A 17,660-nucleotide genomic window follows, 5' to 3' on the forward strand; every position below is an offset into this window, starting at 1 on the left:
TGGGAATAACTCTGCCAACTTTGGTCATTTTGAAATATTTGAAGCTGAATTTGTCTTTAGGTGGTCAATGTCAATGTATTTATACAGCACAAAAACAACAGATGTTGACCAAAGTGCTGTTCAATCCAACGAAAGAAAACAAGACAACAATAAGAACAAGAAAAAGTATATTTAAAAGTAAAGTTCAAACAAAACAATAGACTCCATAACTATTGTAAATTCAGTGAAACTCAAACGCCAAAGAAGAAAAACGAGTCTTCAGCAAAGTCTCAACAGTCATGTACATGAACAGTTACACCTAAGATAAAGAAGCTCACAGTGACGCCTGGTGGCTGTTTACTGCTATTACACCTAAAACGCTTCGTTTGACTTCCTGCTTTTGAACGAAAGCTTTTACAGACCGGCTGCAATCCCAGAACACAATAGAGTCCTTTTTGAAGCAAAGAAAATGAGGAACGCTTCACGAATTTGCGTGTCATCCTTGCGCAGGGGCCATGCTAATCTTCTCTGTATCGTTCCAATTTTAGGATATGTGCTACCGAAGTAACACGTCCCCTTAGTAACCCTGACCCGGATTTATGAGCCTCTAAGCCTGTCTTTCGTCGCTGATGGTCGGCTGAGGACCGTTCATTCATTAAAAACGGGGTTAAACAGGCGAAATCAAAGCAAAAACAACCCTAACGGCTATGCGGGAAATGTAATAAACAGTGTTTAATAGCTCTGTAACAGCTTGATCTGATTGTTTTCCTATTTTTAATTCATTTTATGTTCAGTTGTAGCTTTCACTAAACCTAGATGCATGCTGGGAAAGGAAGCAAGCCGGCTGTGTGACTCAAAGGCAGCTCTGATTGGCTTTCTCCAGATCTGAGAAGAAAATGCTTACAGAGCTAGCTCCTGGTCAGGGACACTTTAAAAATGACTATTCTGTTCATCACATTTTAAGCCTTGAGCTACAAAAACATCACTTAAATAATTCATAAATACGGAAGGATTAAGTCCTACAATAAATAAATCCATTTATGAATGGATGAAATTGTTTTGTTTTGTTAAATCAAAAAATGCTTTTAAGTTGATCGCATTTTTAATATACTGCCCTGGATTTTTACAATGTCATATATACAATATGCTCCGCTAAGTTATCGATTAAGTTTAGTTTTTTTTTGTTTGTTTGTTTGATTTTACGTTTAGGTTATGGTTCCATTCTGATGTTGATTGTATTCGCTTTTGTTAATAAAGTTTTTTTTTAAAGAAAAAAACCCGTTAAGCTAACGGTCAAGTTAAGCTAGCAAGCCAGCCGACGAAACCCGAAATGTTGCCGTTTTACTTATTCGAGATCGACGTTTGAGCTGAAAAAATAATGTAATACATTAAAGATGTTGATATTCTTCAGATTTATCCACCTATTACTTAAATTTGGCTCTTACTGTTCAGAAGAGTCGCTCTCTCCTCCGAGAGACTGTCAGGTCAAAATTTACCAGTCAAAATATCCACAATGTCTAAATGTTGAACACATTTAATCTCATTCCTCTGAGCCAATTTCAGGAAAACAACTAAACCGACCCCCTGGATGTCTGCTGTCTATAAATACTTTAGTATCTCTGACTCATATGGCTTTAGTCCACTATAATCTGCTCCGTTTCCTCCTCTCCTGATCACACTTTCATTAGTAGCTGTCCCGTTTCCTTGTGATTCAAAACTCTCCTTTGAGATATTAGAATTACATTTATAAGTTGCATATGACATTTTCAGAACATTCTTCATTTTGCAATTTCATCATGATAAAAAAAACAATGTATTGAAAGTGAATTGGAGGTGAAGTCACTAAGATGATCTGTGAGTAAAATAAATCACTTTGAACTTCAAAACAAATACAGATTTATGCTGTTTTGTTTAAAATGATCAGCTCCATCTCTCATATGAAATAAGAGTTTATTATTAATTCAACGAAACCAAATGAGGATGCTGGGTTTTTTTTTTGTCAGCAGCGATGTAAATTTTGCCCTGCTTGTCACCGGGACAACTGATTTGCTCATTGTGTGGATTACAGCAAATGACAGCAGATGGCAAAGCGGGGTAATCCCTGGTAGCCTCAGTGCTGACACCTCAGTCTTTCTTCTTCATCTGACCCGGAGGAGGGGAGAGGAGCGTGCTGAAGAACCCCCTCCAGATGACGGTCCTGGTGTTTCAGGACGGTCAGAAAATGGTGAACTGAGCATATGAAAGGCTTGGTGAACCGTGCAGCTGCTGGGGGTCGAGCAAACCTGCCACATGCGCCGTGACCAGCTCACGCTCAAATAAAAGAAATCACCAAATCCATCATCAGTTAGGAGGACACGTTTTATGTTTTAACTCACCTGCTTTTGGTGTGCAAAGACAACAACAACAACTTGAAAAGTTAATCTTTGACAATAGCTGACATAAAAGGAGATTATATGAAGAAGCTGCTTAGACTGATGCTAAGATTTGTGAACCAGCATTCAATGGCATCCTTTCAAGGACAGTTCAGTTATGTCTTGCACATAAGCCCCCTGTTGCACCAGGACTCAGTTCTGTAGCTAAAGGGGGAGGTTTTTATAGCATGCACTGTGTACAAAGGTAAGAGAATGTAAAATCCTCAGTAAGAATCCCAAATAAAACCTGCATTTGACGATTAAAGTAGTAAACGTCTGATTAGTTTGATGTGACGAGCAGCTGAGCCGAGGTCTTACCGGTGACGTGTGTTCAATCACCTGCAGGCCTCTGTGTCATCATAAAAGTTTCCACTAAAGGTTTAATCGCCTGGCCCATGGCGGCTCGCTGCTAAAGATGATCGACCTGCATCTGCGCTGTGATCGCAGGGCTTCAGGTGCGAAGGAACGTGACAGCTATCCTCAGCAGGCAAAAGCCCACAGAGCAGCGCTTCACTGCAGGCGGCAGCGTCTCCATCCGTCAGTAAGTGAGAGACGGACGAGTTTCCAGATCAGCCTGAGAAACGTAACAGAGAACAAGTTCCACTGCTGGAAAAAATATGAATTTTCAAACAGATGTTTGGTTACTTGTTTTGGCATTATCAGTGATGAGAAACAAACTTTTCGCCCTGCAGTCATTCTCTAAAACTCCAAATTCAAAACTCTGACATAAAGAATAAAATAACCAGACCCGTCTGACATGTGGGTGCAACCTGTGTTATGTAATCTGACTCCAGATTACTGTAGTCCTTACAGGAATGCAGTAGGCTGAATGTTTAAAATCAGACCGCTCTGTAACATGTGAACACAGATGTAGTTTCATTAAAAACATCTGTCTGTCTTTTTAGTTTGCATGAACACCCCAAACCATGTTTGTTTGTTACTGTACCCTACTAGAAAATGGATGGATGGATGGATGGATAAAAAAACTACTCCTCATTACCCCCTCAAAAAACAACTTTGGAAAAATGTATTTGAAATATTTTTACACACGTCCCAGTAGCAGCCGTTCCTAAAGTTTTAATGATACACTATTATTTGTGATATTTACTCTTTATCAACAAGTCATTTATTTTTCAACAGCACTGAACTGAAACACGAAGAGCTCTGTTTTGTAGAGTTAAACTGGCTTCCTGAAGTCAAAACATCTTTATTAATGATTTGAACTAAACAAACAAACCTAATAAAATAAAAAAAAATTGAAGGAAAATCTCTCCTGTTTATGGAAATTTTGGGTATTTTATCTAGTTGAGTTAAAAAGAAGTAAATGTTTTTGTTGTTCTTTTACAGTAAATGAAGTAAAAACGGTTGTTCGGACCCATTTTCTGGTTCTGACCTGGTTCTGTTGTTTACAGGAAATTAAGAAGCTGTAGGATTCAGTGATAGGAATCTAGGACTATTAGTGTCAGATTTATTTTGCAAACATAAATGATGCTTAAAAGTTTTTTTTTTGTACAACCTTCCTGACTTTATATTTGTGTTACATCTGTAAAAAGACATTTCATGTATAAAGATTAGTGGAACGTCCTGACAGTTTTCTTTGTTGTGACTGATTGATTCGCTCCAATAAACACTAAAGATTAAGAGGATGACAGGTCAGTATTTGCTTACACAGCGCCTGGTGCTAATCTTCTTGTCTTCCTCCTGAAAGCCCCCAGACGACTCGAGCGCTCACACTCCTCCAGCAGACAGAACCAGAGAAGACATCTTGAAACACATCTGACTCCAGATGACATCAGACAATGGATCCTAATGCTCTCAAAGGATTATTTTAAATTAAATGAATATAAGAGGAGGAAACCGACAAATTCATGCCCTTTGTGTTTTTGGCTGCTCTGCTGTGTGTTAGTACTTTGATCCGAGGAGAATACTTATTAATTCAGAACAACTTAATTGAAGTATTTAGACATCGAGACACATAACACTATGGAAGGCCACAAGATGAACATGGACATGTTTTCAGTGAACAGATCTGACCACTTCGCACAACAGATCACAGCAGGTGAGCCATAAACTCTTGTATTAAACTGTATATATGTAAAATTGATAAGTGTAATCCAAAATGTTGAATCTGCTTTATGTAAAGCAGCTTTATTCATCCAGCAGCTTGTAAAGCAAAATTGTAAATATAAAAAAAACACACGGCTAAATCTAAAAGCTTCACAACAAATTAAAAACCTCTGTCTTAACAGCTTCCAGATGCCATAAAGGAAAGAAAACTTGTCATAATGAGCTCCTTGTGCTGCGTGTCGTCCACAGAGAACAGTCAGAGTAAAGCGCTGGGTCTGCTGTGTAAAGTGTGCTCTGATTCAAGCAGTGGCAAACACTACGGCATATACGCCTGCAACGGCTGCAGCGGCTTCTTCAAGCGCAGCGTGAGACGAAGCCTCATCTACAGGTGAAGCAGCACTCACACCACTGGTTTCCTGCTTTTTGTTTTCAATGTACGTTTTCTTTTTTGCAGTCTACTTGTGCTTACCTTCTGCTATTTTAATCATTCCTACATCAGGAGATGGAGGCTATGACTTTTGGGTTTTGTCACTTTTAGACTTGCAAATATTTTCCCCCTAAAATACGTCAAGAGCTCTTTAGACTTAAAAAAAAAATCATTGTTCTCTTTCTGCATACTTCCTGTGTTTTTGTCTTCTAATGTTACTTTTAGCTTATAACCACTGTTCTGCCACCTTTTGCTTTTAGCTACCCTCACCTTTTAGCTATCATTCTGCCATTTTTGTCTTTTAACTCAGCTTTTGCTGCTCTGTGGTCGGCCTTTTGTAACTATTAGCTTTTGGACAGATTTTTGATACAGATAGCTACTCTTTTTAAACTTTTAGCTAGCCTTTTGCTGCATTTAGCTTTAAGTTTGCCTCTTGCTACTTTAATATTTAAGGTGGTTTGGTATTTTTTAGCTTTAACAGCTCAGCTTCAGCCTCTTCAGCAAATTTAAGCAAAGTCGTTCAGTGCTCAGCATTCACACTGCATTTTCCATTTTTTTTGCAGAAAATGGAATTCCTTTAGTTTATAAATCTGTTTGTCTTAAGGTGTCAGGCCGGGACTGGCAGGTGTCCTGTTGACAAGACTCATCGGAACCAATGCCAAGCTTGTCGCCTAAAGAAGTGTCTCCAAGCTGGCATGAACAAAGATGGTGAGATAACCTGGACTTCACTGACTGTGTGCACATGTAAGAGTCATTCATGTGTGTTATTTCAAATTTAGATAGCACGTTCTTTACGTTTCTGTTCGGCAGCTGTGCAGAATGAGCGGCAGCCACGAAGCACAGCACACATCAGTCTCGACTCCATAAAGGAGAAATCTATAAGGGAGCACCTGTCCACCACACAGGAGCTCACCCCTCCTGACAACTACTCATCTGTCCCCCTTAGACCTGTGGTCCACTCATCTGGAACCACCTCTGCCTCCATGCAGCCCTGCGGCAACCCAAACAACCACCGCTTCATGGTCAGCCTGCTGACTGCAGAGACTTGTGCAAAACTGGAACCAGAAGATGGTAAGATCATGTGAGGATGTTTTTTTTAACTTTACAGGCTTCAGATTGAACCATGCAGGACTCTGTGAGGTCATAAAATGTTATCGTTTTTCGTGAACAGAAGAGGAGAACATTGACGTGACAACTAACGATTCTGAGAGGGATCACACGCCGATGGACTCTCACGCTTTCCCGTTCCGCCCCAGCTGCTCAGAAAATATATACGAGACGTCAGCCCGACTCCTCTTCATGTCTGTCAAATGGGCAAAGTATCTGCCGGTCTTTGCTCACTTGGCATTTCGAGACCAGGCAAGCATCGTTCCACAAATTTTTTGCAACTAAATCATTTGGATGACGATGACTTCAAGTGTTTTCTGAACCCAATCAGGTGATTCTGCTCGAAGAAGCCTGGAGTGAGATGTTCCTTCTGTGTGCCATCCAGTGGTCCCTGCCTATGGACAGCTGTCCTCTTCTGTCCGTACCAGAGCTTCCCCAAACCCAGCAGAACCCTGCCAACCTTTCCTCGGCCGACCTGCGGGTTCTTGAAGAGGTCTTCAGTCGTTTCAAGGTTCTGGCTGTTGACCCGACCGAGTTCGCCTGTTTGAAGGCCATTGTCCTGTTCAAGTCAGGTAAGGAAAGATTCACCCAGCTGGCATTCAGAGCTGACTGGAGAACTCAGCTTCATGCTTGTTATTTGACTCTCTGCTGCAGAGATTCGCAGTCTTAAAGACCCAGAGAAAGTGGAGAATCTGCAGGACCAGTCACAGGTCCTGCTGGGTCAGCACGTTCACTCAGCACACCCCAACCAAACTGCCAGGTGACACAGCTGCTGTTTTCCAGGACTTTTCAAACACATGACCGACTTCAGTGCCTAAACTTTGTCAATGACTCTCTTTATTCGTGTTCAACAAGGTTCGGACGACTCCTGCTCCTGCTGCCGTCCCTCCACTTCGTGAGTTCCAGTAAAATCGAGCAGCTGTTCTTCCGCAGGACCATTGGCTGTACACCCATGGAGAAGCTGCTGTGTGACATGTTCAAAAACTGAACAAGGATGAACAAAAACTTGAACAACAGCTGTTCTTGCTCTTCGTGCAGCGTTACTCACAGCACCTCAGTAAAATGTCACGTTTGAACATGAGCATGAACATTTACATATGTATGACTGACAAGAAAAGATCAGAGTTACTCTTTATAATAACTCTGACATTATTCACACACAGTTAGTTCAAAATTGTGTGAAAGGCATTTGTAGGTTGGCCCCAGTTTACTACGTCCATATATTAGGTTCAGTAACCACAGATGTTACCAAACTTTTTGTGTAGCACTTTTCCAAGGAAAGGCCTTTTCTGTAACATCGTGTAAACTCTGAAGTATTATTGAATGTTTCATTTTTAAACATTTTTATTGGTTTGTTTTACCAAATATAACAAAATTTCCAGTGTCTTTTTATTTTACTGGCACAAACTAATTATAAGCTGTAAATCAAAGACAGTGTAACAGAAAAACAAAAATTGCTAGCAATAATAAATAGTGGGAAACATTTTTTGTTTTTAGTTGTTAGTGTATTAAACGATATTGATGAGGGAAATGAGGTCCACCCTGAGCACATATACATCACAGAGACAACACATCACTGAGACACAATGTTGAATAAAAAACAAGTTTAATATGCATGTATTTGACCTGTAAATAAACCTTTAATAAACCCACAAGCCAAGAAGAAAAATCCAAAGTGACAATGCTAGCAACCACGATTCCTGATGTTATTAGCTACTTTAAAATTAGTTTTTGTGAATTTTCATTATTTATTTATGTTAACAGTTCATTATCTACACAGTTAGAATGATGTAAATATGTATAAAATGTAATAAAAACAATTATAAAGTAGAAATAACAGTCATTTTCTGGGGAAATGTTATTTGTGTGTGTGTATTTTAGTGGTTTGCCTGAACTTGCTCTACAATTCTTGTTCTTTTTTTTTTTAGTTAAAGAACTTTGTGAAAACAAACAAAATTACTGTAACTTTTGGCAGCAAATGTGTTTGATATGTAATGGAAAAATTACAGAATGAAAATAACAAAACCATATTTTGAGTAAAGCCAGCAAAAGATGAGAAGTTTTTTTTTAATGACTAACTCTATTAACAACAAGACAACATGTTTATGTTGTGGCATAAGTGTTGGTCTTGCTTTCATACTCCTTAATTTAATTTTAGTATTATAAAAGCTTATTTTAAAAGTTCTCAAAAAAATCCCTGCAAAAACGGTCCTGTAGCTATGCTGCATGACCATCAGGTGGCGCCAGTGAGCACATTCACAGATCAGTACCACCGGTGGCTCCGCGGAGAAGAAGAGCTGTGAGCTAGCCTGTTATGCTAGTTTGATGCTACAGGAAGGCGTTAGTCGAATTTAATTTGTTTTTAATCTGTCAGGTGGTCGAGCCTGTCGCCGGATAAAAAACATGTTGCTTCTTTAAGTGAGAAATAGTTCCTATTTTCGAGGAACAATGTTCAGCAGGCCGTACGAGCTGCTCCCTCAGAAGGACTCCGTCTCTCAGAGGACTCCTGGTTTGTTTGCGGACTCTCACAGAGGACTTTCCTTTGACTACATCCCAAATGTTTCTGCAAACGACTTCACTGGTGGGTGACGAGCTAGCACGATTTGTGTTTTAGGCGTATACGTATTTAAATCAGCTTAAAAAAACAAAACAAAATAAGAGTAAGTTACTGCTAGCTACTTGTATGATGTTGCGTTCAAGTGCAGCCGTAAAACGCTCGTTAAAGGTCTTGACATGTGTGTCTTTCTTAAAGATACCACCCAAGGATGGCTGTCTTGGATTTGTAACCTGGTTGTCATCTTCCTGGTTTACATCTGCACCTTCATCATGTTTCCAATAACAGGATGGTTTGTACTGAAGGTGGAATGAAGCGTCTTCTCACCAGTTTACGCTCTTTGATTTTTTTGTTTTTTCCAACTCAAAGCAAGTTGCTGAAAAGTAAAACCGACCCGTGTTCTGCTCAGACGGTGCCGAACTACCAGAGGATCGTAGTGTTCCGCCTGGGTCGAATTTGCCCTCCCAAGGGTCCGGGTGTGGTTCTGGTGCTGCCCGTCATTGATCAATGGCGGAAAGTGGACCTGCGCACTCGAGCTTTCAACATCCCCCCATCCCAGGTGAACCTTCACAAACCCTCTGTTTCTCCTAAGGAGCTGGGGGTGCTCTTGAAGACTTTAAATACGTGAATCAACTTTGTATTTTACTCCCACACGGCTGCTTAATTTAACAGAACTGTTAAAAGGAAAGTTTACATTAAAATGTGCACCCATTCCAGTCCTTCTTGATAGGAGTTTTGTTTTGAGTTTGCCCCGTTTTGGAAAAATCCGTCATTTTAGCCTTCTTTTGAATATATTAAAGCTGCTTGAAGTGATGTAAGAAATGCTGGATGACAGACTGTGTTTAGAAATTGAAAGAAATCACAATATTGTTACTCAGGACAATCTATAACCATAATTAAAGATAAATGTTTTCTTCATTTTTCACCTTTTTAAAGGTTTTATTTGGAAAGAAATCTACCATCATCTGAACTGTCCCAGAAACGAACACTGTAGTGTGTGATTAATTGTGATGTTGAAGATGTAAAACACCATTGTTTTCAGTTTAGATGTATATAAATTCTGTACTACTGAAGGTTTCTTAGCTTTTGTTTTACTGTTTATTGCATATTAATGGGTATTTGCCTTCTTAATATCTTGCGCAAATGTAAACGGTGCCTTATTATTAGTTAACTGTATTTATAATTGTGTATAATTGTACTTTGTCCTGCTTTTGGCAGTCTCATTTTGTCTTTATTTATTTTAAAAACCAGTGGAAGTGATCTGATGTTAGGCCTACATGCAGGTTTAAAGAGAACTAGTGTGCTAGGATATGACTTTAGAAGATTTAAGTATACATCAGGACATAATATAAACCAGCTAATCCTTACTAGATTTTAGCACAACATAAGTGCAAACTCAGATAACTGGTGACATATTACCCAGTGTTATTATTTATGTCTCAGTTTTCATGTTAGAGGTTTAAGTTCTTGATAGTACAGTTATTTAATAATTAAAGTCGTCTGTTTTAGATCAACTCAGGCATTGCTTCAATGATAAGAGGGTTCATCTGCCACTACAGGTGACTACTCGGGAAGGTGGTGTGCTGTTGGTGGGAGCTGACATCCAGTTCAGGATCTGGAACCCAGTCATGTCGGTGGTGTCCGTCCAGGACCTGAATGCTTCCACCAGAATGACGGCACAAAACGCTTTGACCCACAGCCTGTCCAAGAAGACTGTCAGGGAGATCCAAACTGAGAGAGTGAAACTGGGGGACTATCTTGGGGTGAGGCCACACTGAAGCTGCTTTCTGCTCGTTTTTTTTATGGATGCTTACAGTTCAAGTTTTGCTTTAAAACTGAGTATTAAAGATCAGAGACATGGCACACACATTAGACTCATGAACAAGGTTGACTAATTTAAATCTTAGCTAGTTTGGTTTAAAAACACACAAAAAAAGTTGTTATAGCATGTTTCTTTTTAGTCATTTATGTTCTAATATGTGTCTCTCTTCTCCTCAGATGGACATCAATGAGATGACTCGCCCGTGGGGGCTCGAGATTGATAGGGTAGAACTTACCCTCGGTTCTCTGATAAAAGCCCCAGAGGAAGGCCAGGCTGCCCCCCTCGCCGTGCCTCCATCTGTTCCCGGGCTTGAAGGCCTCACAGGCTCCATTCAGCAGCTGGCCATGCACTTTCTGAGCCACGGTGGCAGTTCACAGCCTCACCAGGGTAAGGCTAAACCCCCACAGCACCTTTATTTGTGGAGAATATGGCTTCACTAACGTGTAACCCCTTCTCTTTAAAAGACAGCATAACATTTACGGACGAGCTCTGCAGTGACCCTGAGGCGATCGACACCACACCAGGTTCCGTCGAGGAGCTGCTCAGTAGCGTTCAGGCGGTACTCTCCGAGGATTTGGTCCACCAGGTCGGGGCTTGTTACCAGTTTGAAATCAGCTCAGCAGACGGACAACAGCACAAATACTATCTGGATCTAAGTCAAGGTGATTGCAGCTAAATCTGTCTGATAATGTAGCTGATCTTAGGGTGCTTGCTGGGTGATCCAACCACAAGTGGTTTAAAAACCATGATACAAAGGTTAAACTGACGCTGCTTTCAACAAATAAAACAAACCCGAGCCAAAGTTTTATCCAATCAGAGCAGAGCAGAGCAGGGCGGGTCTTAGAGACTTTGTCGCCATATTTACCTTGTTTTCAGACCCCTCTAGTGACTTTTTTTTTTTTTTTTTAAAAAGCAACTAGCAACCTTTTCTGGTGTTTTTGGAGACTTTAGAAGACGGTTCTTTCCAGTGGATCCTCTTCTGTCCCACAGTGCTCACAGGCAGCTCAGTCCTCCTGCACTAAAATTACTTTAAGTTTCTCTTTTGGGTCACTTTAGCTGATCCCAAGCCCGGATATAGGATGAAGGTTGGAGCTATGATATTCAAAAGATAAACAGGAGAGTTGCTTAGATAAGTAGCTTCCTCGCTCCTTCAGCTTCGCCCAGTGGATGGTCAACCCTCAGCTTTTTCTAAATAACCTCCTACTCCTAAAAACTTTGAAACCCCCTGTGCAGCTCTGTGTATCTTTATCTGAAAAGCCAGAATAGTTTTACTGGACACTCCATCATTTATGTTGTTATTAGAATGTGATCACAACTGAGCTGGGGCATTTCCAAACAAAATGAGCTCAGTTTTTAAAAAGTTTAATGCCACCTGAGTGTTAATTTAAGCAGAGGTCAGTGAAGGCTGCAGTAAGTCTTTATTTTTAATTTCTTTAACGTGTGTGTTGTGCAGGCGGGGGCGCGGTTGGATCAGGGTCCTTGTGTCGGGATCCGGACGTGACTCTGAGCATGACTGACGGCGACCTCGTGGCCATGTTCCGGGAGGGGCTGAGGCCGTTTTCTGCTTACACGAGCGGCCGACTGAAAGTCCAGGGGGACATGAAGACAGCCATGAAGCTGGAAGAACTCATAAAACTGCTTAAGAAACAACATTCGTAATAAACACGAGGAGCTATTTAAGAATATTTAAACTGTAAATTATGAGTCTTTTATGCTTGTTCTGATTAAATTTTTAAAAGCTGACTTTGTGTAGTCTTATTTGTTTGGGTTCCTGCAGCGCATGAATTCTAACAGACAGTCACTCACTGAACTTAAAACGATGATTTGAAGAATTTATGACCAGAAAATCTAGTGAGTTTCAGCTCTGCAGCGTTTCACTCAGGCATGCTGTGCTGTGGTGTATTTTGTTGTTTAGTTCAACAGAAGAGCCTTGATCTCTACGAAAAAGGGGGGCCGACTGTAGACCAGCCTCCTGCCGCCGTCTTCTCAGGGGGAGGCACGAGGAGAGCCAGAGCAGCTGTTGAGGAAAGACCAGAGCGAGCACTTTGTTGTTGTTGTCTCGATGGCGGCCAGGTTGCGTCTCTGCCGCGGCCCCGTGACGCAGCCCCTGTCCTGCTTGGAGGAGCCGACGGCTTCGGGCTTCGTGCGCTGCAGCAGCAGCAGCAGCAGCATGCCGGTGATTCGACAGACGTACTCGGAGAGCAGCGGCAGCATCGTCAGGCCCTTCGGGGAGATTCCCGGGCTTTGGAAGAACGGGGTGGTCAACCTGTACAACTTCTGGAAACTGGACGGCTTCAGGAACCTGCACCGCATCATGCTGCAGAACTTCAACACCTTCGGACCCATTTACAGGTAAGACGGTTATTATGGATGTGATGCAGTCAGGGAAAAATAAGGCTTTAAAAGATGCCGGGGAAACAGTGTTGATGGTTGTCGCAGCACAAGGTCACACAATCCAAAAACAAGCAGCTGTGATAGATTTTGTTTTCACTCTTCCCTTGCTTTCTGCATGCCAGAGAGAAAATAGGTTATTACGAAAGCGTGAACATCATCAAACCAGAAGATGCTGCAATCCTGTTCAAAGCAGAGGGCCACTACCCTAAAAGGCTGAAAGTTGAAGCGTGGACGTCGTACAGAGACTACAGAAACCGCAAATACGGGGTTCTGCTGAAGTACGTGCGTTCAGTTCCACGAAACGGGTCGTCCTTTTCAGAGCGTTAAACCCGCCTGTCTTCACATCGCAGGAACGGTGAGGACTGGAGGTCGAACCGCGTGATTCTCAACAAGGAGGTGATCTCCCTGAAGATGCTGGAGAACTTTGTGCCCCTGCTGGACGAGGTGGGCCAGGACTTCGTGGCCCGAGTTCACAAAAAGATCAAGCGAAGCGGTCAGAACAAGTGGACCACGGACCTTTCCCAAGAGCTCTTCAAATACGCGCTGGAGTGTAAGAAAGACAGGTCCCGGTGTGTTTGTTTTTATTGTCCTGCTTGTTTTCGTCTCATCTTTGTTTTAAAAGACTCTTGCACAAACAGCCGTGAGCTCGGTGCTGTACGGGGAGCGCCTGGGTCTGATGCTGGACTACATCGACCCCGAAGCGCAGCGCTTCATCGACTGCATCACGCTCATGTTCAAGACTACCTCACCCATGCTGTACGTACCTCCTGCTCTGCTGAGGCAGATTGGATCGAAGGTGTGGCGGGACCACGTGGAGGCGTGGGATGGGATATTTAACCAGGGTGAGACCTGCGTTGGCACCTTTAGTTTATTAAAATCAGCAGAAATGTTAGATTTTAGCTCTTTTTATTTATTTCTTGCTTTAATCACAACCTGTTCGTTACGGTGCCGTTTCTGGTTTTTGCTGCATCAGCCGACCGCTGCATCCAGAACATTTACAGGCAGCTGCGTCAGGAGACGGGCCCCTCTAAGAAATACCCAGGAGTCCTGGCTACCCTGCTGCTGCTGGACAAGCTGTCCATTGAAGACATCAAGGCCAGCGTCACTGAGCTGATGGCCGGAGGAGTCGACACAGTAAGAACAAACAACATTGTCGAGATTTCTTTCCCCTCTAGGCTTCAATCCATCAATTAAGGGCTGCTTTGTTTGTCTCCTAGACGTCTATAACCCTCCTGTGGACGTTGTATGAATTAGCCAGACACCCAAACCTGCAGGAGGAGCTGAGGGCCGAGGTGGCTGCAGCTCGAGCTGCAAGCCAGGGAGACATGCTGGAGATGCTGAAGAGGATTCCTTTGGTCAAAGGGGCTCTTAAAGAAACGCTGAGGTGAAAAATATCATCTACACAACACAGCAGAAGACTGAACTTTCTTCTGATACAAGTTAGGAAATGTAGTTTTGACCAAAATAGCTTTGGAAGTTGTTTCAAGATTTGTTTTTTTTTTTTTTTACTCACCAGCAAGGTGAAACAAGACAAAGTTAACGTTTCCCTCCAAAAAACTATTCATTTTTGTCCCTCAGGTTACATCCAGTTGCCGTGAGTTTGCAGAGATACATCACAGAAGATATAATTATTCAAAACTACCACATCCCATCCGGGGTGAGAGGCAGTTTCTCATACGTTTGTTTGAAATGGAGTGTTTTTGGGAGGGACCAGCGAAATGAGCGGTTTCTGTGAAAATACACGTGAATGCTGAGAGCTGAATGTCTGCTGAAATTTGCTGAAGAAGCTGAAACTGAGATGTTAAAGCTAAAAGAAACAGAACGATAGCTGAAAGCCAAAGGTAGCAAAACTCTGGCAAAAAAACTTAAAGCAAAAGTTTAGCTAAAAGTAGCCGAAGACAGAACAAGTCCGCTGCAGCAGATTTTAAAGAGAACAATGTTTTTGAAGGAACTGAAGAGACATCAGTGTATTCTGTGAGGAAAATAGTTGTAAATAAAATGTAATATCTCTGAAAAATATAAAAGCTGCAAAGCACAAAAGGCACAGCCCCCACCTCCTGAAGCAGCTGAATGTTTTGATGCATTAATGGCTAAAACAGCGCAGAGAATGCAGAAGTAGCTGATTGCCAAAATGTACAGGAAAAAGTTGTGACTCAGCATTGGCCCTGTGATGTTTGTGCTCAGACCTTGGTCCAGTTGGGGCTGTATGCAATGGGCAGGGACCCCAAGGTGTTCTTGCGGCCCGAGCAGTATCAGCCGTCTCGCTGGCTGAGGACAGAGACGCACTACTTCAGGAGCCTGGGCTTCGGCTTCGGACCCCGTCAGTGTTTAGGGCGCAGAATAGCCGAGGCAGAGATGCAGCTCTTCCTGATCCATGTGAGACACACACATACAGCAGAGCAGACAGTGGTTTCTCTAAATTATGTTGCACATCAAAACTGATTTCTTTCTTTTTTCTTGTTCTTTCGCAGATGCTTGAGAATTTCCAAGTTGAGAAGCAGCGCAGCGTGGAAGCGCAGAGCACCTTTGAGCTCATTCTCGTACCAGACAAGCCTATAATACTGACTCTGAAACCTCTGCAAGCTAATCGGTAACATCTAGCTTTGAAGACACAAAGCTGATCTCAGTTTTACGGCCTTTTATCTCAGTTAAATGTAAACGGCTTCACACAGCTCAGAGAAATAAGCACTAGAAATCTTATAACTGTAGATAGCAAAAAAAAGTAGGAAGCAATTACCTCAGTGATTCAGTAACTATATGTACTGTACATAGCTTAGAAAATAAAGTGTTTTAATTATGAAAATGTACAAAAAGCTGGAATCCATATTTAAAAATGCATATCTATAGAGTGCCGTAAAGAATAAAACAATGTAACTCATATAAAGTATGTTTTTTTTTAATGCAATTGTTCTGCATTTTGTATCATAAAATCCCATTTCAGGGATTTGAACTATTGACCTGAGTTTATTACATCATTAAAATGGTTGTTTTGCTGTTAGACCGCCTTAACCTTTCTTCAGGTAATGCATGTCGCCCGCCACCTCGCGCGCCGAAGTCTCAAACAAAGATCTCCCAGGATCTGCGGTCCGGTTAATTGAGTGTTTTTGGTCCAAAATAAACTTCCAGTGTTCAGCTATTTTCCTCCACCAGGTTATTATTTGGAAAACGTATGATACACATCACTTTTGAGATCTCCAGGACAACTTTTTTTTTTTTTTCCCTGTACACTGAATAAATCTCTTTTTCTGTGAGAAGTTCAGGAAATGAAACAACAGCTCAGGTTAAAACTACATTCTGGGATTTACTGATGAGGAATAAAAGTTCACAGAGAAGACTTTTGGCCGGTAGAGACTCTTTCTGGTGAATGCTTTTGCACATTTTGTTTTTACCTGAACCGCTCCTGGTTCAGTGAACTTCCCGCAGGCTTGCTCGCATTAATCACCTGTGATTGGTTAAAAAAAATCAAGTTCCTTTTAATGGTTCTCAGGTCTGGGGTCTGTGAGGGTTAATTGTTTTTACAGACATTGTGATTTTTTTTGCCAGAAGAAGGTTTAATTCTTCTTTTTATTCCACAAACACAAAGACGTCCATTTGCTCATTAAACTGTTCACCTTATCTTCACTCGCTGCTGCTTTCGTTTGATTTTATCAGCCTCTCGCAACCTTTTAACTCCTCCGTACATACGTATCTGCTTAAAAGCTCAGTTCCAAATTACTGATGGATTTTGTGGTGAAACAGGAGATAATTTCTTCCTTTAAGGCCATATTTAAACGGTTCACCATTAAGTTTTAGTCCCAATCTCAGCTGAAGGACTTTTGTCACGCTTTTTGTTTGTCTTTTTAGCAATCCTAGAAGTAATTGTTGTAAGGTTTTCCAAGCTTCACTGCAGTTTTTCATTTAGATAAAAACCTTTTTTTTAAACTAACTTAACTGCTTTACAGCGCTGCGTGAATCAGAGGCAGAGTTATCTGAGGGGTCAAATTTCAACTTTTCATATTTTACTAAAAGTTGTAGCAAACGGAACGAGTATGCCCTGTTTTGTTTTCATTTACTTGCTGAAAAGAGTGTTTCCATTTAAGCTTTTTAAAAACTCTTCTCATCTCATCCGCTTATCTCTTTGCACTTTTACGTTCGCTCTGAAGTTTCTTTTAATCTGCAAAATGTGACAGCATTTTTGTGAACGTAATGGTCTTTAAACAAAATTTTGTTAAGAGAAAGAAACATTTCCTGCTTTAAAAATCTGGTGGTGACTCCAGAGAAGACAGTGTTTCTCTTATTTATTTATTTCTGTCTTTTTCTGATGATGATCTCCAAACTTAGCAGCTTTGCTTTTTCTTTCAAGTGACTCTGATTCTGCTGCCGGACTCTGAAGCTTTAATAACTTCTCTGTCCTGTAATTGTGCTCATAAAAAGATTAAAACTCTCATTTATAGTGTGTGGCCTGACTGGAGTCAGGGATAAAGGAGTCAGTTCTGAGGTGAAGTCTTTAAAACAACAACGACTAAAAGATTCATAACTCCAGCTTTTGAAATCGGATTGACTTTCTGCCGGCTGAGATTTAAATCCAGTCTCTTCTCTCTGAATGGCGGCAGAGAGACCTTCAGGATCATCCTTTCAGTCAGGGTCGCACACTGGCCTTCAGGAGATAAGGGTTGTTTTAGCCAGCGGGCTTATCGGGGGTGTGTGTGAGGAGGGGGGCGGAGGACATGGCCTAAACGAGCTGCCTTATCACGAAACAGCACGGTCTGCTCGGGAAGAGACGCTCCCAAGGATTTATAAACACTCAGTGAGACGTTTTATTCCAATGAAATGAGCTGAAGGCCACAACAACACAGAAGCAGCTCCAGGAGTTGCGCTGCCTGAAGCCTTTGCTTAACTTTGGTTCTGGTTTGGACAAAA

The 17,660-nt window shown here is 41.6% G+C and overlaps 3 protein-coding genes and 1 non-coding gene across 4 annotated transcripts; 3 read left to right on the forward strand and 1 right to left on the reverse strand.

Annotated features, from left to right (window-relative positions):
- Positions 1–444: 444 nt before the first annotated feature.
- Positions 445–550, reverse strand: LOC112450198. Its single transcript, XR_003038740.1, has one exon. It is a non-coding gene; the product is annotated as a U6 spliceosomal RNA (small nuclear RNA).
- Positions 551–4,142: 3,592 nt separating this feature from the next.
- On the forward strand, positions 4,143–6,755 carry LOC108229993 (photoreceptor-specific nuclear receptor). The gene is made up of 7 exons (XM_025003761.2): positions 4,143–4,449; positions 4,707–4,845; positions 5,489–5,592; positions 5,695–5,955; positions 6,056–6,243; positions 6,323–6,563; positions 6,646–6,755. The coding sequence occupies exons 1-7, from the start codon at positions 4,374–4,376 to the stop codon at positions 6,753–6,755; spliced, it is 1,119 nt and encodes a 372-aa protein (XP_024859529.1). The 5' UTR covers positions 4,143–4,373.
- A 1,502-nt stretch (positions 6,756–8,257) lies between these two features.
- stoml1 (stomatin (EPB72)-like 1) lies at positions 8,258–12,110 on the forward strand. Its single transcript, XM_017405645.3, has 7 exons — positions 8,258–8,572; positions 8,744–8,850; positions 8,955–9,104; positions 10,105–10,308; positions 10,544–10,754; positions 10,832–11,029; positions 11,821–12,110. The coding sequence occupies exons 1-7, from the start codon at positions 8,440–8,442 to the stop codon at positions 12,024–12,026; spliced, it is 1,209 nt and encodes a 402-aa protein (XP_017261134.1). The 5' UTR covers positions 8,258–8,439; the 3' UTR covers positions 12,027–12,110.
- A 112-nt stretch (positions 12,111–12,222) lies between these two features.
- LOC108229950 (cholesterol side-chain cleavage enzyme, mitochondrial) lies at positions 12,223–16,249 on the forward strand. Its single transcript, XM_017405681.3, has 9 exons — positions 12,223–12,719; positions 12,884–13,039; positions 13,112–13,311; positions 13,400–13,603; positions 13,735–13,895; positions 13,979–14,145; positions 14,340–14,418; positions 14,946–15,137; positions 15,233–16,249. Exons 1-9 carry the CDS (start codon positions 12,430–12,432, stop codon positions 15,353–15,355), a joined length of 1,572 nt encoding a protein of 523 aa, XP_017261170.1. The 5' UTR covers positions 12,223–12,429; the 3' UTR covers positions 15,356–16,249.
- The last annotated feature ends 1,411 nt before the right edge of the window (positions 16,250–17,660 follow it).

This window comes from Kryptolebias marmoratus, linkage group LG11 (genome assembly GCF_001649575.2).
Source record: "Kryptolebias marmoratus isolate JLee-2015 linkage group LG11, ASM164957v2, whole genome shotgun sequence".
Lineage (NCBI taxonomy): Eukaryota > Metazoa > Chordata > Actinopteri > Cyprinodontiformes > Rivulidae > Kryptolebias > Kryptolebias marmoratus.